Raw genomic sequence first — 19,837 nt, forward strand, 5'->3', positions numbered from 1 at the left:
GCCAGTCCAGGTGATGGCAGTAATGCTCGATTAGGATGTTTGGTCGACTCGCAATAAATGTCGCCGAACAGCTGGACCACGCATGCGCAGTTCGCGCATCTGCTTTGCTTACATACCAAGATGGATGCTTACGAGTTGTTTCAGAAACTCGGAGCTGGTGCTAAATTCGACCTGAAGAGGTTTGGCCAGGATGCTTCGCGCTTCAAGGTACGTGTTTTTGTATGTTTGTTGACTTGTTCGACGGGAAAAAACGTGATTTCGTGAATGAAAATAGCTACTATTCGTTCCGTTTTGATTAGACGTGTCAGCGCGGCGTGATTATCATTCGCAGTTTGTTTTTGGTGGGGGGTGGGGGGGGGGTTACGAGCGTTCTATTGTCTTGAATTGCTCACTGTAACACTGAAGTTTACGTGTAGCGACTTCAAATGTTGCGTTTGCAGGTTTTCAGGAAGCATGCTGGCGACTCGTCGTCCGACCAGCTCTCTGCGATCGATTACTTCGGCGCAGGCCGGACGAGTGGATCGCCGATCACAGCTGAGGATGGAGACGAGGAGGTGGATAAACGGAGTAACACCGGGCCCAAAAAAAGAAAACGACCGGATGAAAAGAGCGTGAAGAAGAAGAACGCGACAAAAAAGTTAACAGGTGATAGCTTGAAATGGTTTGCAGACCTGCCTGTCGTGAAGTGGTTCCGTTACGACACTCGTATCTTAAGGCTATCAAATTTCTCAATTCATCTTTTTACTATGAAGATGAATTGAAATGCCAATAGTCCATTACAGCCCCCATACGCCTCATATCTTAAGCACCCACCCCCACCCCTCCAAGGTACTGTTAACCTACAGAACGAGTCGAAGCTGGACAATATCACCTGGACCTCCTCACTGGATGGGAAGATTCGGAGCCTTCCGGATGATGGAAAGGAAGAGAAGTCACTGAAAAGGCTGAAGCAACTACATCAAGAGAAGGTCAGCAGTTTTTTAGTAACTAATCAAGCAATATTTTAGTAAAATTGTTCAAAAAAACTGATTGTTTTTTGCTGGCTAGATATTTATTTAGTCTGTTTTTCATGTGAATTGGAGGTCAAAATTTTGATTTTAAACATCTGGTTTTTTTTTTTCAATATTTACAAATATTTTGACATTTTTGCATAATTCTTGTGACTATTTATAGTTGGATTTAATTTGGATCTAATTTCCACAAATTTTATTTTTAAATTTTTTTATATTCCTGTGCATTATATTGTAGACTATAGTATTTTGTTTGTATATTAACAAATTGTGACGACGTGTCGCGGTTCAGGTGAACAGCATACGCACTTGTCACCGCATCCACGTGCACGGCAGCGACGCGCCGGACCCCATGTGCACCTTCGAGGAGCTGGAGTCCGGGCACCGGCTCCACCCGCGCGTCTTTCAGAACCTGCGTGACGCCGGCCTGAGCACGCCCACGCCCATTCAGATGCAGGCCATCCCGCTCATGATGCAGGTCAGTACAGACGCACGCACACATATGTACATGACGCACGTGCATCTGTGACATCGCGGACGGCCGTGTCCTTCAGGCCCGCGAGCTCCTGGCCTGCGCTCCGACGGGATCGGGGAAGACGCTGGCCTTCTGCCTCCCGCTCCTCGCTCACCTCAAGCGGCCCGCCAAGCTCGGCTTCAGGGCCGTCATCATCTCGCCCACCAGAGAGCTCGCGAGCCAGGTAGCTCTGCATAATCGGAGCAAGCAAAAACTACAAGAGCGACAAATTCCATTCCGTAACTACCTTTTTCAAGCGAAATGAACCGGAAAACATTTGTCAGACCCACAGGGAGATGCTGCGCCTGTCCGACGGCACCGGCTTCCGGATCCACATCCTGAACAAAGCTGCTGTGGCGGCCAATAAATTTGGTCCTCAGTCCAACAAAAAATTTGGTAAGCTAATTGTTGAAATGATGGAGACGAGGAAACCTGAAGAGTTGTTTAGCTGAGTCGCTTGTTGTCTGTCCCGCGCAGATATCCTCATCAGCACTCCCAATCGACTGATCTTCCTGCTCAAGCAGGACCCCCCCGCCATCGATCTCAGCAAGTAAGGCGCCGCCTGATAACGGCAGCCATTTTGTTGCATTTTGTATTCATTACTGTGAGCTCAATGGAAGGTTTGATTTTCATTCATTAATTTTCAAAACATTTGAAGAGATCAGACGCAAGAGCGCATATGTCCATTTTTGTTGTTTCTGGAGATGAATCTACAGAGAAAACAAAAATGGATTTACGTATCTGCTTTTGCGTCTGAACTCTCCATTTCAACATATACTTGTTTATATTAAATTAAAGTGTTTAACAATTTTGTATAGCGTATTTTTTAAAATATATTTTATTTCACGTTTTATTCTGATTTTCATTATATTACAGATAAATTTTTAATGACTACCAATATTGTATTTTAAATCTTTTTAAGTCATTTGTTTTTCAATTTTAATTTATCTTGTACTTATTTTTGTTTTTGTTTCATTCTATTGCTTTCAGTTTTTAAATCTATTTAAAAAAAATTCTCTTAAGTTCAGTATTTTTACCATTTTAAAGTCAGCTCTTTTTACGGAAGTCAACATTGTATTTTTTTATTTTTTCCCCACATTTTTATATACAAGGAGAAAGGGGGGGATAATTTACATTCATTAACAGTGGGATAATAATACCTTTATAAATGACAGAATAGGAGGGTTTCTCTCATCTCCAATTATCTAATCTAGTAGCTCATCCTCAACCAAGTTCATATCCGCAAGTGAGCAAAAAAATTACCTTAAAGGGAAAACAAGAATAATCATAGTAGTGAAAAATGATACTTTTCAATTTTTTTCATTGAAGTTTATGTACATGCTACGCTTTATGTATATGTAGTTATAATTCTCAAATATGAAACCACTGAGTCTATGTATGATTCCCTTTTCCACGAACTAACAATGTTGTTCATTTTTCAGAAATATCTTTTTAATTGGCTAAAATGCAGTTCAGGTGGTTATTGGCTCGAGCATGGGAGTGTGTTTTCAAAGGGATTCCCCCCCCCCCCCCCCCCCCCGTGTGGTCAGCGTGGAGTGGCTGGTGGTGGATGAGTCGGACAAGCTCTTCGAGGACGGCAAAACCGGCTTCAGGGACCAGCTTGCCACCATTTTCCTGGCGTGCTCCAGCCCGAAGGTCCGCAGGGCGTTCTTCAGCGCCACCTGCACGCGGGACGTGGAACAGTGGTGCCGCCTCAACCTCGACAATCTGGTCTCGGTCAACATTGGGCAAAGGTAAGGCTGCAGGATCGTTGAAAGTGTCGATAGTGGCAATATTTAACATATATTTTCTTTTCTTCATAAGGTACATTTTTGGATGTTTTGTTGCATTTTCTATCATTTTGTATTTTATATATATTATATATTTTATATATATATATTTATTAGAATGTTTGTGTTTAAGTGTTTTCAGATTTATTTTATACTAATGCCATTTTAAACTATCACTTTTTTATGTATTTGCATGTTTTTGCTTGGGTGTGGGTCTATTACTGTCTTTTTATCTTTTTAAAATATTTTTGCTTTTTCCTGCATTTTTTTTAATTTACTGTACATTCTTTTTTGTTTTTTTAAATCAATGTAAATTTTCTCTCTTTTCAAAACGGAGTATTTTTATATTTTTTTTTCAGTTTTTAAATCTTTATATATTTTGGGTGTGAAAACGCTCCACACCGCCAGTAACTGATATATTTGACTTTTTTTAATGTATTTATATTTTGTAAGTAATGTGGCACTTTTTTAAAACATTGCCATTTAAAAAAAAAAAAAAAAAAAAACAGTTTATTGTAAATTGAATTGACCTTAATTTTATTCAGGAACACAGCAGTGGACTCTGTGGAGCAGGAGTTGCTCTTCGTCGGCACGGAAACGGGCAAGCTGGTGGCCGTGCGTGACATCATCAAGAAGGTTTGAACGTGGCTTCCCGCTGTCAAAATGATCAGCAATAAAGTAATGTATTATAATAATTAATAAATCCTAAGTAAAAGCATGACCGTTGTGTTTTTAGGGCTTCCTGCCTCCCGTGCTGGTGTTCGTCCAGTCCATCGAGCGAGCGCGGGAGCTTTTCCACGAGCTTGTCTACGAGGGGATAAATGTGGACGTCATCCACGCCGAGCGCACACAGCAACAAGTATATTAAAATGAAAAGGGGGGGGGGGGGTGTCACTTATGTGACAAAATGGCGGCAACTGTCCTTGTCTCCCGGTAGCGGGACAACGTCGTCGAGAGTTTCCGCTGCGGCAAGATCTGGGTGCTGATCTGCACGGCGCTGCTGGCGCGAGGAATCGACTTCAAAGGAGTCAACCTGGTGCTCAACTACGATTTCCCCACCAGCGCCGTGGAATACATCCACAGAATCGGTCCGTAACGTTCACTTGTACCGTAATTCCCGGCCTACAGAGCGCATCTGGTTATAAGCCTCACCCGGTACATTTGGAAAGGAAATACCATTTGGTACATACATACGCCGCAACTGTGTAAGAGATGCACGTATCCATATTGAAACACGAGATATTTACAAAGAAAGATGGTACACAGAGTTTAATGCTACTGCTGCGCTAATGGTAAAGCTAGCGCCGCGCTAACAGGGCAGGACCGGTAAAAGTCACTTCCTCGGCACACATATTCCACCGGTCTCACTCTTACTCCCGCTCGAGTGCCCCCTTGCGGCCGTTAAGGGAAAAATGCACAAATTAGCCGCATCACCGCATAAACCGCAGGGTTGAAAGCGTGTGGGGAAAAAAGTCACGGCTTATATTTCAATTCCACTCTCACAAAAGATAAGGGAAGATACAGGAAATGTCAATATAGTTAACCTCATCAATTAAGATTAGTTTTCAAACAATGACAGATTCTAAATTTGAAGATAAACGGTCATCTCATGTGATCATTTATCTTTATTAACAACTTTGTAATCATTCCAATACTGAAAAGAATAAGGAATCCCATTTGAAAAATGTTTCTGGACATTGTGGCCACCTTTTTAAGCATCACTGGTCACGACTCAATCCCGATCTCCTCAGGTCGTACGGGCCGAGCGGGACATCGCGGCAAAGCCGTCACTTTCTTCACCGAGAATGACAAACCGCTCTTGCGAAGGTACAACCACAGTGATAAAATGATAAAAAAAATAAATGGTTATGTTCAAAGATGTCGCAGGTTATCACGTGTAAATGTCATCTTTCACCGCTAGCATCGCTAATGTTATCAAGCTAGCCGGGTGTCCCGTGCCAGACTACATGGTTGGCTTCAAGAAGTTACACAGGTACAAAGACTACTTTTTATATATTTTTAAATTTCTTTAATTTTTGTTTTTGGCACTTAATTTTTTATTTTCTTAAAGCAAACTGAAGAGGAGGCTGGAGAAGAAACCTCCCACTAGGAGTACCATTTCAACCACACCGCGGTTCCTCATGAAGGCCAAGAAAGTCCAGAAAAAGCAGCAAAGCGGAGGAAGCACAAGCCGAAAACACAAGACCAAATCGGCATGTTTGCTCAAAAAACAAGTCAGGTGAGACAAATATGAGAAGTTCCTCCCCCTCGACTACTTTTATTTTTGTCCACTAAATAATTTGTCATCTGTACAGAAAAAAGAACAAGCCGCAGAAAGAGTAGAAGATGGACTTGAGAAACATTTGTTTCATTTGTACTTTGTATGTCTAAATAAAGAAATACTTTGGATTGTAATGTGGGTATTTCTTCTGACTCTGTTGGTCGTATTATTGTTCATAAAAGGAATACTGTAAAAATGGACATGATTAGATAGGACTTTTGGGTTGGGAACGGAAACGCTAAGTTCGTATGTCAAAGTTGTCAGCACCTTCCATGACAAGAAATCCAAAAGATGAAGCTTGCTGGCACATTACGCTTTATTTAGTAGCGTGTTTATATATATATATATATATATATATATATATCCACCTCCTTGCAAAAAACAAAAAAAAAACCGGTGATCACAACAATGAGCACAACAATTTGGTACACTGAAGAAAAAAACAATTGGACAGGTTTCCAGTTACGCCATCTTGTGTGTCATAGAGGTAGGAGAACACACGTGAACACTTTTCGATCGTTAATCCGATTGGTCTCTGGTGGTGACGTCATTGGAAACCTGTTCATATGAATAGTTCAGACGTAAAAGCAAATCTATCAATTTTTGTTACTGTAGATTCTTTGATTCATATAAATCAAAGAACGATTCACGTAAGTCAAAGAATCTACAGAAACAACGAAAATAGACATACTGTATCTGCTTTTGCGTCAGAACGCTTAATATTTTCGGCGCAGGGAAATTGCGTCGCTCGTGAAGTATCGCGATGCTTCAAATCAAAACCCCTGCATTATAGCCCAGGAAACCCCATCCGGTCTTCCTTTCCCCAACATGGCACCGAAGGTGAAGAAGGCAGGTTCGTACTGTACTTTTAGAATGGCCGACTTTTGACAAATATTGTGATTTCTTGTCATCTTGAGGAAGCAAAGATAACGTGAAAGTATACTTCTTTAAGTTATCCGTAAAATTAGGGCCCACGACGCGTGTGAGTCCGTCGGCGTGTGTACATGCTGCTTGTGCTTAGCTAATGGCGCTCGTGTTGCTCCGCAATTTGACAAATTTGTCGATATTTGTCACAGATATGTCATATTATTAGTATTTGTAACAACTGGTTTTTGTTCTTCATAGTTGTTAGCCACATTATCGCTGCATCGTGCTCAGGCCGGCTCGTTAGCTTCACATGAAGGCTTAGCATGTTAGCAATTTCATTCGCTAAGCACCTGTAAATGGTTACGTGTCATTTTATTTCGGATAATTGATATTCATTGAACGTTATTTAATATCTCCTAACAGGTCTCTAAAATTACTTAATGTCGTTTAATGTTGTTGCGTGTGCGCACGCATCAGGTGAAAGTAAAGCACATATCGGTAGCTTGGTAGCATAGCTGCTCAAGTCATAGGACCAAGTTTTGAGACGTGTTTTTTTTTATTATACTTTTAAACTCACAATCACTCGCGAAAAAAAAAACTATATTTTACGCGCATAGTTAAATATGATGCAGGGTTCACGGCGTCTGGGCGAGGAAATAGGTTGTCTAAATTACTTTTTTTTTTTTTAAATAGGAAGTTATTTTAATATTTACAAAAAATTAGATTTAATAAATTAACATTGAGTTCAATAATTGGCAAGTAAAAATTAATGTTCCAATCAATCAGTTTTAGTGGGAATAAAGGCTCCACATTAGATATGTAGACATTTTTCAAATTGCATTTTCACCTGCAGTATGAAACATTTTTCTCCCCCAGTTTTATAAGCATCGATTAAGCTCCACTTAACGTCTTGCTGTATATTTTTAATATTTGGTTTTTCATCTTTGGTGAATGCCTGGGTCATTTCTAGCACGGTCACGCTGGCACTGTAAGTATGTGATATATGAAAATAACGGTCCAGAAATTATGCATTTTTACCAAGCAATGGGTGGAGCGTGTGGGACCTTTGTTTAGTAAAAATGTGACTATACATTTTGCATTTTTTTAAGCTGAAAATAATCTTACAATAATTGTGCAAAAATGAATAATAACTACGAACAAACGAAACTTATTCATGTTGGCGCTTCACCGTCCCCTCAGAATGCCGACATTGTAATTTTTGAAGCAAATTAGAAGGTATTCAAATAAAATAACTGGAAGCAGAGTTGTTAATTTTATTAATATTTACCAATTGATGGTTAGCGTGGCTTCATCTCTTCTCCCCCCAGCCGTCCCCGTCAAGACGGAGGCCAAGTCCAAGGCCCTAAAGGCCAAGAAGGCCGTGCTGAAGGGCGTCCACAGCCAGAGGAAGAAGAAGATCCGGACCTCCCCCACGTTCCGTCGCCCCAAGACCCTCCGCCTGCGCCGACAGCCCAAGTACCCCCGCAAGAGCGCCCCCCGCAGGAACAAGTAAGTCCCTCCCTGATGATGGCGGGGGGGGGGGGGGGGAGTGGTGCAAGTGATGGTTTAAAGCGATCAAAGTATGACCGTCGTGATTCCATCTTTTATACGACTGATGCGCCGTAATTTTAATAACTCGGTAGTGCCGAGCGTGTAACTGGGGGGATTTTGATTGAAATGAAAAATGATCGGTCTCCAGGTTGGATCACTACGCCATCATCAAGTTCCCGCTGACCACCGAGTCGGCCATGAAAAAGATCGAGGACAACAACACGCTGGTGTTCATCGTGGACGTCAAAGCCAACAAGCACCAAATCAAACACGCCGTCAGGAAACTGTACGACATCGACGTCTCCAAAGTCAACACGCTCATCAGGTGCGTACGTCCCGACGCCGTCTCGGGCGGCTGACGTCGAGTCGCCGGGAGTTTGAATCCCGGGCGGGGTTTTGATTTCAGGCCGGACGGCGAGAAGAAGGCGTACGTCCGCCTGGCGCCCGACTATGACGCGTTGGACGTCGCAAACAAGGCAAGTCTAATAAATAAATTAATTTTTTTTAAAAGCTAAATCGTGAGGCTTTTCTGGGCATGTGATGTCAAAATATTCCGTCTGAATGTTGGTGATGTGTTCAAAGGAACCACTGATGCCCGGAATCTTAAGTAATGACTTTGTAATAATCCTATTGTTTACCCATGTAATTTTTTATTTTCATCTTTTTTACAGATTGGAATCATCTGATGTGGTGCAAGAGACTTGTTGGATAATAAATATTTGTACAAACCAAACCTGGATATGTACTTCTGTTTGAATCAAAACTCATACACAATACTTAGCTGAATTTTTTTAATTTCTTTTGTACAAATTGGAAAGGAATACAATTTGTTTTGAGTATTAATTATGGCGATGGCGTTTACTGTTCTTGTTGTCGGACTAGCCTTTCCTTTATTACTCATTCGTGGACGGTAATAATGGTTAGTCCAACAAATTTTTCTCGTGGGCCACATTTCTCTCAGCGGGCCGTTAGGACTAGAACTAGTTTTGGAGTCTGACGCCAAGGGTACTGTGTTGTTCCACAAAAATGCTTGTAATACCTCAACTTTTTATCATTTATGATATATGATACAGATTTTTACTTGAATCGTGGAAATTTACACTCCAGATTTGGCTTCGCGGGCAACATAAAATTGTGTGGTGGGCCAGATCCGGTCCCGGGACCTCGACACCTGTGATGTCGGATGTGCGCCGAGTGGGGCGTTGAAACGCCAGTCAACCCCCCCCCCCCCTTTCCCAAAATTAGTGAATGAACCCACCTGTGTGAAAGGCCTTCAATTGGTCGCCGTTCAACAAAAGGCAAGTCAAGTTGTCGCTTGTACAAAGCAAAGTTTACATTCAGCGAAGAGTTTGAGAAAAGAGCTTTTTAGGACAGGAACGTGCGCACGGTGCCTTTGACCAGGCCCCTGCAGATGGGACACTTGCGCAGGGACGGCGCGCACTCCTTGCACACCACCAGGTGTCCGCACGGGATGAACACGATGTTGACCTCCTTGTCCATGCACACTTTGCACGTTCGCTCCTCCTGCAGGCGCCTCAGCTGCTCCTCCATGGGGAGGCCCGACAGGTCCTGGCTGGGGGACGCAGCTTCGTTGGATTGTGCTGAAAAGATGACATCACAGTATGATAACTGTGTGTGTGTGTATATATATGATATTAAAAATCTATTCAAAAAGCCAGGTACACTAATAATGTTTTCCAGAGAAACAAAAACATGTGCTTGTATAAGTGTGCACACCCTCTTCCAACAGCAACGTTGCTGTTTAATACAAATGTTAAAGCACCCATTTAGACTGATCAATTTAGCCGTTGTACTTTTTTGCTGCGGTAACTGAATTACCAACGAAGAAGAGGCCCCATAGCTCAGCGGTTAGAGCCTTGGTTTGGTAAACCAAAGGGTCGTGAGATCGTATCTGACTGAGGTCTCCGCTCCCCCTTAGTGGGTTGCGTCCGGAAGGGCATCCGGCGTAAAAACTGTGCCAAACAAATATGAGCGTTCATCTGAGAGGTCACGCTGTGGCGACCCCAAACGGGACAAGCCGAAAGAAACTCACTAAACTACCGATGAAGGCTGTCGCCAGTATTAACTGCTAACATTTAAATGCGAGTCGGTCCCCTATTTAAATTGCCTTTACGATTCAGGTTCAGCTTTGTTTTGCTTCCTAGAACAAGCTTGAAGGCTTTACGTGAACATATTTTAATATTCCAAAAAAGAAAAAAACCTGGCATTTGAACAGGGGTATGTAAATGTTTTCTTTTTTTGTACCCATGAGCTCTCTCAGCAGGTGCACGTCATTCTTTTGGATCCAGTTGCGGAAGACTTCGGCGGCCGCGTTGCCTTTGGTGAGGACCAAGTCGATGAGACGGGCCGTCTGCTGCTGCGCGGACGTCTGCGCCTGCAGGCCGCCGTACTCCTCGGCGCCTGCGCGGCAAGCGCGTCTTTAGGGACACTTCGCTGATGCCAATATTACTTGTGTAAGGTGATATTTTAGATCTTAGTCGTTCCGACACGCAAAAACTTCTGGAATTTGAAGGAGAAAGTATTTTTGTGGATTTCATAATTAGTTTCGTAGAAATATAGTATACATTTTCTAAGCCGCTTATCCTCACAGGGGGTCACAGAAGTGTTGGAGCCAATCCGAGCTGTCATTAGGCAGGAAGCAGGGTACACCCTGAGCCATTATTCACAAGGGCTGGTGGGTAAACATTTCACATGTTGCAAATATTGTGCGCAGAAAATTAACCAGCCATCCATTTTTTTAGGTGCTTATCCTCACAAGGGTCGCAGAAGTGCTGGAGCCTATCCCAGCTGTCAACAGGCAGGAGGCGGGGTACACCCTGAACTGGTTGCCAGCCAATCAGACCTTGGGGGAATTTAGAGGGTCCAATTAATGTTGCGTGTTTTTTGGGATGTGGGGGGAAACCAGAGTGCCCGGAGAAAACCCACACAGGCACGGGGAGAACATGCAAACTCCACACTGGGAGACCTGGGATTTGAATCCCAGTCCTCAGACTGTGAGGCCATTAGTCAGGTTTTCTGGAAACGCTCGCTCAAGTGCACGGCTTACGCTAGTGTGCGTGCGGGTTTACGTACTGAGTACATTTTGCTCTCGGAGGTGCTCCAAAACCGGCTCCACGCTTTTGAGCCGCTGCACGAGAGCCGCCTGGTGTCGCTTCACAAATGTGAAACCGTCTGGAAGAACAACACAAGGGTACATTTACGTATATTCGATTGGGGAAAAAGGAAAAAAAAAAAAAACAACAAAATCACCGTTGCGAGCCACATACCGGACGCCATGGCCTCGGCCATCATCTCTCGCTCCTCCTCCCTCTTCTGGTCCTCGGCGCTGAGCAGGTCCGAGACCAGCTCCTGGACGGTGCGATAGTTCTCACCGCTGATGAGGATCTTGCTTTGCACAGTCTGCTTGACCAGGCCGCGCTCGAAGCCCATCTCCAGTGCCGACTTGATGACCGGCGTGTTCATCATCACTGCGTCCTCGCAGCGCTCGTCGCCTGGCCCAAGGTGCACCACTAAGGAGCACACACACACACAAAAAAAATAAATACACACACACCTCGGTTTTCTAACGTCTCTGTTTTCAAATTAAACTGATTTTTTTCTCAAACGTTCACTGAAGCGTGTTGCGGCCACATGTTAAACTTTGGTAAAACCTCTCCCTGAAATATGTTTTTTTTTTTTTTAATATGCATTGTTCTCAAATGAGTCCAATGCGTATTTAAAAAAAAAAAAAAAAAAAACAATAGAAACCGTTGGTCTCACAGAGATTTGCGTAGGTTAACGTGTGGCCGCAACACGCTTCCGTGTACGGGGGCTGCAGCCTATCCCAGCGGTTTATTTTCTTTTATTTTTTTAAATAGGCATTGGAGTCATTTGAGAACAATGCATATTTATAAATCGAATGAAAATCAGTATTCAAACGCCCCGACCACCTGAACCACGCCGATTTGTTCTTGTGCTTTCAAACGCAGCCCCGAAACGCGACGCAACCAGTTGACTCACACACTTCTCTGCATGCGGTAGTGACTTGTCCCCCCCCCCCCACCCCACCCCGCATTATTGCTCGTTTAAAGTTATTCTGCACTTTTATTAATAAAAAAGAAGGTTTACAAGGCTGGGGGCCAAGTCGCTACAGATATGACAATGCACTCCCAGCCGAGCGTACGCTACTACTAAAGCATACATTTTAAGCAAAAAATAAATATATTTCTTAAATGATATAATGATATAAAGTATTTACACTATACGTGTATTTCAACTATGCAGTTTATTATCAGGAAGAGCTGAAAAAAAAACTACTTTTTAGGTTTGGAATGCATTATTTCATTTTTCATTCATTGTAATAGGAAAACGTGCTTCGGTTTTCAACTGGTGTTCTGGAATGGATTGTGTTCGAGAGCAGAGGCACCACTGTATATCTTTCTAAAATAATCGGAATCTTTCTGGGGGGGAAAAAAGGATTTAAATCTGACAAAAATGACTTCTCATGATATGAACATAGTTCCTGAGATAAATAAAAAAATGTTTGTGCAAGATTGAATAATAGCTCAAACTCACCTGTCGGATCCACAAACTCTCTGGAGCTGCTGTCCCCATTCGTCAGAAGCTTTTGGGAGACGGACCATGACCGTGAGTGTTTTATAAAATATTAATGAGGATTTTTTTTAAGCATTGTAAACACACAACCTGCTCAAAGAGTCGGGGGAAGCGCGCCTGAATCTGCTGGACAAACTCTTGACCTTTCTCCTGCAGCAAATATTCACACCTGAACAACAGAAAAAAAAAACAAACTATTTGTTTTACTGAACATGCATCATTTTTATAAGTTTTCAGTTACCGTGGAAACCACTTGGCATGTTCCACCCAGGGATCATCTCCTGACTCCCAACAGCGCAAACCTCCATCACAGCAGAAGCACTTCACGTCGTCATTGCGACCTTAGCACAGGGGGGGGGGGTTGGAAAAAAATTATATGAAATTTGTTTACAGCCAGACTATTCTTTGGAAAGATTTGTTTAACTGCTGATGTAGTGGTTAACAAGAGTAGAAATCGGCTCCAGATGGGGAAACGGGTGCCATTTTGTAACTATTAACGTGTATTCTTTGAGAAATAAGTCAGCCGCGTTCGAGAACGCTGCTTTTTCTCACATGGAAAAAAAAAATGTTTTCAGATTTTTTTTGCTTTGGTTTTAGGGAAAAAAAAAAATAATTAAATCGGTAAACGACGGAGTTATCTCCAATGTACACGGAAGCATATTGTGGCCACACGTTAAAGTTCGTCTTGATGACTTTGATTATTTTGAATTGTCGTTTATTTCAGGAAAAAAGAACTAGCTTGAGGAATTTTTTTCAAGTCTACTTTTCCAGAGCCTAAATTTTTTTTTCCCTTGAAAAAAAAAAAAAAGTTGTCTTTAAAAAAAGAAAATTAAGAAAAAAAGAATCACACTTGACAGCAACATGAAATTTTAAGTGAAGATGATAAAAATTTGTTTTGTATTTGAGAAAGTCCAGCTTTTTAATCAACCAACACTATATCAGATATCCATAAAACTGTATCCCTTTAAGAATTTTTGAAAAAAAAAATTTTTACTACAAAAGTCCAATTTTCAAAGAACTTCATTCTTAAAAAAAAATTAATTCACAATTTCTTTTTTACTTATGTAAAAAAAAGGCACATTTTGATGAAAAATATTTCGTCCAGGAAAGGTCTTTTGGAGAAATTTTTGTTTTTAATTTTATTTATTTTTAAATCAAGAATGTGGGTGTTTTGGGGGAAAAAAAAAAAAATAATTAAATCGGTAAACGACGGAGTTATCTCCAATGTACACGGAAGCATATTGTGGCCACACGTTAAAGTTCGTCTTGATGACTTTGATTATTTTGAATTGTCGTTTATTTCAGGAAAAAAGAACTAGCTTGAGGAATTTTTTTCAAGTCTACTTTTCCAGAGCCTAAATTTTTTTTTCCCTTGAAAAAAAAAAAAAAGTTGTCTTTAAAAAAAGAAAATTAAGAAAAAAAGAATCACACTTGACAGCAACATGAAATTTTAAGTGAAGATGATAAAAATTTGTTTTGTATTTGAGAAAGTCCAGCTTTTTAATCAACCAACACTATATCAGATATCCATAAAACTGTATCCCTTTAAGAATTTTTGAAAAAAAAAATTTTTACTACAAAAGTCCAATTTTCAAAGAACTTCATTCTTAAAAAAAAATTAATTCACAATTTCTTTTTTACTTATGTAAAAAAAAAAGGCACATTTTGATGAAAAATATTTCGTCCAGGAAAGGTCTTTTGGAGAAATTTTTGTTTTTAATTTTATTTATTTTTAAATCAAGAATGTGGGTGTTTTGGGGGAAAAAAAACAACTTTCTTCCTCTAGAAAAAAAAGCTTTATTTACAGGAAACAGGTATTATAATGAGAACAAAGGCTTAATTGCTTAAAGAATAAGTCTTAATTTTAGGAAATTAAAGCAGAATTTTAATTTTACAAGAATTTTCCGAAAATAGACTATTTTGTGAAAAGTCAGGATATTTGAGAAATATTTTTGAAAAAAAAACAACTTTCTTCCTCTAGAAAAAAAAGCTTTATTTACAGGAAACAGGTATTATAATGAGAACAAAGGCTTAATTGCTTAAAGAATAAGTCTTAATTTTAGGAAATTAAAGCAGAATTTTAATTTTACAAGAATTTTCCGAAAATAGACTATTTTGTGAAAAGTCAGGATATTTGAGAAATATTTTTGAAAAAAAAAACAACTTTCAAGCACTAGGGTTAGATTTTCCACAAAGCGGGAACATTTCAGTTTTCATGTAAAAACTATTATAATCTTATGGACATGCTGCATCCATTAGAGCGGGGAGGAAAGAGCGCCCCAGACGCAGGAAACGGAGACGTGAACTTGCTCACCGACATAGTAGAATCCCGCCTTGGCGAGCTGCTCCGGCCTGACGGGGATGCGCGTGGGCCAGTTGACGAAGGTGAGCAGCCGCTCGTCATTCTGCTGCATGGACGGGTTGGACACGTTGTTGAGGGCGGCGGACGACAGCTGCGAGGACGAAGAGACGGGAGGCCCCCCGGCCAGCGACACGTTCTCGGTGCGGTCGCCCCGCACTAAGCGGCAGTTGGGGTAGTGGCGCTGGTGCTCCGACGACGCCCGGTCGCCCGGCTCCCAGTTGCTCAGCTGTTGCAGACACAGACCCTTATCGTCTTTTCAGAATAAAGCTGCATTTTATTCAACGATAAGATGGATTTTCCCCAATACTTTTTTTTGTGGGTTGGGGGTAAGTTGTTTCTTTACAGACTATTGTAACATGCACAAGGAAAACGTTTTGGAAAATGCTAATTCTAGCTTTAAGAACGCATTTTTGGTCACCAGATGTTTTTTGCAAATTTAAAAAAAAAAAAAAAAAAATCATACAACAATAATATGCAAGTAATTTTTTGAAAGGAAAAAAAAAAAAAAGAACTAAAGCTATATTCTTTCCACAAAAAGTCTAAAATGATTTTTCTTCTAGTTTTTTTTGTAATTATTTTGTATATTTTTCAAAAAAAAAATAAATAATAATAATATGGTATAGTATGGGACATTTTTTGGTGTTTGTTACCCCCCAGAAAGGTTTGGTACAATTGAGAAGTATATTTTTTAAAGTAGTTTTCTCCCCAAAACAGCTTGATATCTGAGTGGGAAAATAATGTTGTTGTAATTTTTTGAAAATAATCTTTTACTGCACCTGCCCGCCGCAGCTGAAGCAGGCAACACGGTCGGCCAAACCCAGAAAGTAGAACCCGGCCTTGGCGAGCTCGGCGGGCGTGATGATGGAGAGCGTCCACGGGTGGAACGAGTCCAGGCGGTCCTGCTCGCGCCGCATGGCCGGGTTGTGGCAGGTGGGCCGCTGGTGCGACATGTCCTCCGTGCCGCGAGAGCCGAGCGGGCTGGAAGGCGGCGGCGGCCCGGAGAAGCCCGCGTTCGGGTAACCCGCCGGCTCCTCGTCCGGACCCCCTGCGGGGTTCTGGGCGGCTGGGCCTGGACCAGGAAGCTACAAAAAATGTGGGGGGCAGGGGGAGAAGACAAGCTATAACAATAATTATCATAAAATGGTTTGAGAAGTGATTTGTTTGATAACCGAATCGATGTTTCCCATTACAATGAATGGGAAAATAAATAATGCGTTCCAAGCCTTAAAAAAATTGGGCTTTTTAAAGCATTTTTGTTTAGCTTTTCCTGATAATATACTGCATAGTAGAAATACATGTATAGTTTAAATACATTATATATTAAAATAATTTAAGAAATATATTTATTTTTTCCTTAAAATGTATGCTTTAGCAGTAGAGTAGGCTAGGCTGGGAGTCCATTGCCGTATCTGTAGCGACTCGGCCCCCAGCCTTGTAAACTTTTCTTTTTAACAAAAGTGCAGAATAACTTTAAACAAGCAACTTGCCTTCTTTGGAGCCATGATTGGGGGTTAATACGGAAGTCCTCCATAAGAAGAAAAACAACAATCACTACCGGGATACGTCTGTGTACAGAGCCCGCGTTATACAGAAGAACAAAAGTGCGCTGATTGTGCCGCACTAGTTATGTCATTACCTTTTTTTCCCCTCGGGTTCGAATTGACAATAAAAAAAAACACGTCGTGGGTGGGTCAGCTGCTTGCGCCACGCGCATTATGTTATTTCCGGGGTTTTTTTGGCGGCATGGGAATTCACAACAAAGCGCGTCGTGGGTGAGCTGGTCTGGCGGCAGGCAATATGCTAATTCCGGGTTTTGTCGGGGGGCGTTCGAGTACAGATTTTTGTTTGAAAACAGAAGCAAAAAAATATTTAAATTTTCGTTAAACTGATTTGTTCGAAAATGGGGACATTTGAGAACTGAGGCTTTACTGTATTAACAACAACTACGATTAAAATAGATGAAATGCAAAATATGAACGACCATACTTGATTAATCCCTGAGAAGAAGTTAGTAAACAACATCAGTCCAACGTTACCGGTGCCGCTGGGGTGATGCGGAGGGGCGAGAAGGCCGAGTGGGAGGAGGAGAGCAGGTTGGCCGCGGACGGGAGGCTCTGCACGAAGGAGCAGGACGGAGACAGCTGCCGGTGCTTCTCGGCCGGACAGTCGCCCGCCAGCCAACCCTCGGCCGTCACGTTGCAGCGGAAGCACTGCACTCGGTCGCCCACGCCCGTGTAGAACCAGCCAGCACGTGCCAGGCTGCGCTCAGTGACGGGCGACGGCGGGAAGCGGGCGAAGGTGGAGATGCGGAACAACTCTGCAGAACAGACCACGTGAGCGTTAGAAGGTTGGATATAAGATGCACCCTTTTTGAGAAAGAATACAAATGTACGGCAGTTAAAAAGTCGTACGGAAAAGCACACGTCAAGAGGCGGGAACTCCAAAAAAAAAAAAAAAAAAAAAAAAACAAAGGCTACCTGAGGAGTTGTCATACTGCAGGTCAGGCGGGGGTCCACCGCGACACAGACCCATCAGGAATGGATTGTTCTTGAGTTGAACGAGCGTCTCCATGTTTTTGGGTGATGATGATGAGGAGGAGTAGAAGATGCCTCTCATGAGGGGGAGATGGGTCACTCACACACACAGAAAGAGAACAGACAGTAAAAAGGAAACTGAAGGGACAAAGAAAAAAGCACAAGCACCATTCATACCTATCACAAAAAAAAAGAGCAATAAAAATGCAAAATCAGCCCATTTCCATGTAAAATACTTCATTTTCATGTCTATTTTTCCTCAAAATACATTGAAATTCAGTGGGAACTGGAGTTAAGCACTTTTTGAAATATAAGCGGTCACTCAAGACGATTTCATTGTCTTGAGTTGAGAGCAAAAATTTGAGTTACAAGCACGTGATCTTGGCAGTGAACTACAGTTAGGCCAATTGTGAAAAATTCATCATCAAAAAAAAAAAAAAAAAATGCATCATGCTATTTATTACCACTCCCAGTTGAGGTTTACTGAAAAACTAAACCTAAAAATAAAACAATTACTCAACACATTTTGTATTGTACCAAACTGCCATTAACTTTGTCGTACGACAACGCAACAATCCAAAATGGCAAGACCGGCCAGTGGAAGTAGCACGATGTTGCATTGATTGTAAACCCAAACGCAATTTCTAATTGAACATAAACAACTCACAGGTATATAATCCATTCTCTGCCAAAAACGAATAGAGAAGCTCCATCTTATTTCTGATGGCCTTCTTTTATCACCAGATCTACATGTGGTATGGTCTATATTAAATAGCCTCCTGGGGGCTAAGGTGCACATACCAAAATAATCGGGCACAACACCCAATTAATTACCATGATGCTTAAACTGTTCCATTACTGTATATTTTTATACGCATAGAATACTGTGGAGTAGAATTTGTTTCAGCCAGTATTTTTTGGGATGCTGGAAAAAGATGAACATCATTTTGAGTAACGAGCATAGTCACGGAACAGATTTGACTCCAACGTCTTACGCAGCACTGAAAAGCGTTAACAAAACACTCACGGACACACATTCAGACTACAAACATCTCAAACCTCACCCCTCCTTCAAGGCATCTCCTTTGCTGGGGTCTAGCACTCCATGACACCAGAGGTAACCCGGGGTGAGAAAATGGAAAAATTAATAGTAAGAGAAGTTTTGTTTTTGGTCTGAGCAGCACCTGAAAGGCAAAAAAAACACAACTTGCATCAATTTTTAACAAGTCACCTCACATGTAATGACCAATGCATCACATTCATAACATTTGTAAAACATTTGCCAATACAAATTCGAGTGGAAGAAACCCCAAAAAAAAAAAAAAGCGGAATTAGATGTCACGTATGTATCATGAAGTTGTAATGAATTTCCAACTATTAATTTCGTATTAACATACTATTAAGACCGTTTGAAAAACGTTTTTTTTTTTTTTTCAAGCGACAGTAGTATTCCAAATGGGCCGTTAAACAAAGCGTAAAATGAAAGAGGAACTTTAAATCATTATTATTACAGAATAAACGTCAATATTTAAACAGGCGCTTCTGATAAAACGACTATTGTGTCACATTAACACCGCTTGAGGACCATATGGCAAAAATTTGAGGGGAATTACATGGTATTTTCGTTACAAATTGTCGGTTCTGTCCCACTTTGACGCATTCTTTACACTCAGGCTTCCGGTTGTTAACAACGCGTTACGTATCAGTTTTATAATTTTTTTTGCGGGACTTTAAGCAGAATTCACTGACTGCACATTTCATTAAAACATAAGAAAGAAAAGAAACCACTCACGATCGCCTTAAAACGAGCTAGAAGCCTGCTAACGTTACTAGCCCCCAGTAAGCTCACGGGGTTTATCGCTGGGAGTACGACATACGCCTTAGAGACAAAGTTTCATCGTGGAAAAAAAAACTTGGACAGACGTAAAAAAAAAAATTCCCACGGCTGTCGGTACACTCACCGGGGGGAAATGTAATGAGTCAGGCAGGGGGAGGAAAGTACCGTCTTCGACTGCTAGCTTTTAGTGGGCCGAGCCACACCTCCCCTTTCGCTATTTCCGGGTTCGGGCTAAACGAAACCAACTCTCAAATTTCGATTTTTTTTTGACGCCACTCGACACGATGAATGCCGGTTAAAGTAACTGTCTGTAGATTTGTATTATTGTTATCATTATCGTATTCAAAAAAAAAAAAAAAAAAACCAAGAGGGAGGCGTGATAGCTAATCAACGGTAAGTATTGTCCATTCGTTAGCTTCTCTTACACGAAAGTTATATTTATGAATATAATACTTACACGAGAAAGGGGTATTTCAT

At 41.4% G+C, this 19,837-nt stretch overlaps 3 protein-coding genes and 2 non-coding genes across 6 annotated transcripts; 4 read left to right on the top strand and 1 right to left on the bottom strand.

The window, feature by feature from the left end:
- The first annotated feature begins 52 nt into the window (after nucleotides 1-52).
- On the top strand, nucleotides 53-5,729 carry ddx52 (DEAD (Asp-Glu-Ala-Asp) box polypeptide 52). Its single transcript, XM_061803616.1, has 15 exons — nucleotides 53-207; nucleotides 441-645; nucleotides 829-968; nucleotides 1,303-1,488; nucleotides 1,565-1,708; nucleotides 1,809-1,920; nucleotides 2,002-2,074; nucleotides 3,075-3,278; nucleotides 3,860-3,950; nucleotides 4,051-4,173; nucleotides 4,252-4,402; nucleotides 5,066-5,141; nucleotides 5,236-5,307; nucleotides 5,386-5,553; nucleotides 5,630-5,729. Exons 1-15 carry the CDS (start codon nucleotides 58-60, stop codon nucleotides 5,655-5,657), a joined length of 1,923 nt encoding a protein of 640 aa, XP_061659600.1. The 5' UTR covers nucleotides 53-57; the 3' UTR covers nucleotides 5,658-5,729.
- Nucleotides 5,730-6,295: 566 nt separating this feature from the next.
- Nucleotides 6,296-8,746, top strand: rpl23a (ribosomal protein L23a). The gene is made up of 5 exons (XM_061802909.1): nucleotides 6,296-6,448; nucleotides 7,791-7,971; nucleotides 8,162-8,338; nucleotides 8,420-8,489; nucleotides 8,685-8,746. Exons 1-5 carry the CDS (start codon nucleotides 6,424-6,426, stop codon nucleotides 8,697-8,699), a joined length of 468 nt encoding a protein of 155 aa, XP_061658893.1. The 5' UTR covers nucleotides 6,296-6,423; the 3' UTR covers nucleotides 8,700-8,746.
- On the top strand, nucleotides 8,014-8,084 carry LOC133492347 (small nucleolar RNA Z17). The gene has a single exon (XR_009792626.1). It is a non-coding gene; the product is annotated as a small nucleolar RNA Z17 (small nucleolar RNA).
- On the top strand, nucleotides 8,545-8,610 carry LOC133492346 (small nucleolar RNA SNORD42). Its single transcript, XR_009792625.1, has one exon. It is a non-coding gene; the product is annotated as a small nucleolar RNA SNORD42 (small nucleolar RNA).
- A 97-nt stretch (nucleotides 8,747-8,843) lies between the features above and the next one.
- On the bottom strand, nucleotides 8,844-19,552 carry birc2 (baculoviral IAP repeat containing 2). 2 transcript variants are annotated; one of them, XM_061802901.1, is made up of 13 exons: nucleotides 19,485-19,552; nucleotides 18,588-18,707; nucleotides 17,467-17,700; nucleotides 17,026-17,306; nucleotides 15,766-16,071; nucleotides 14,942-15,215; nucleotides 12,869-12,968; nucleotides 12,718-12,796; nucleotides 12,589-12,637; nucleotides 11,301-11,543; nucleotides 11,107-11,205; nucleotides 10,279-10,434; nucleotides 8,844-9,614 (listed from the first exon to the last, which is right to left on the bottom strand). In XM_061802901.1, exons 3-13 carry the CDS (start codon nucleotides 17,603-17,605, stop codon nucleotides 9,379-9,381), a joined length of 1,962 nt encoding a protein of 653 aa, XP_061658885.1. In that variant the 5' UTR covers nucleotides 17,606-17,700; nucleotides 18,588-18,707; nucleotides 19,485-19,552; the 3' UTR covers nucleotides 8,844-9,378. The 2 variants fall into 2 exon arrangements, with proteins under 2 accessions (XP_061658885.1, XP_061658886.1); XM_061802902.1 differs by lacking the exon at nucleotides 19,485-19,552 and adding an exon at nucleotides 19,316-19,449.
- Nucleotides 19,553-19,837: the final 285 nt, after the last annotated feature.

Source organism: Syngnathoides biaculeatus, chromosome 18 (assembly GCF_019802595.1).
Source record: "Syngnathoides biaculeatus isolate LvHL_M chromosome 18, ASM1980259v1, whole genome shotgun sequence".
NCBI lineage: Eukaryota > Metazoa > Chordata > Actinopteri > Syngnathiformes > Syngnathidae > Syngnathoides > Syngnathoides biaculeatus.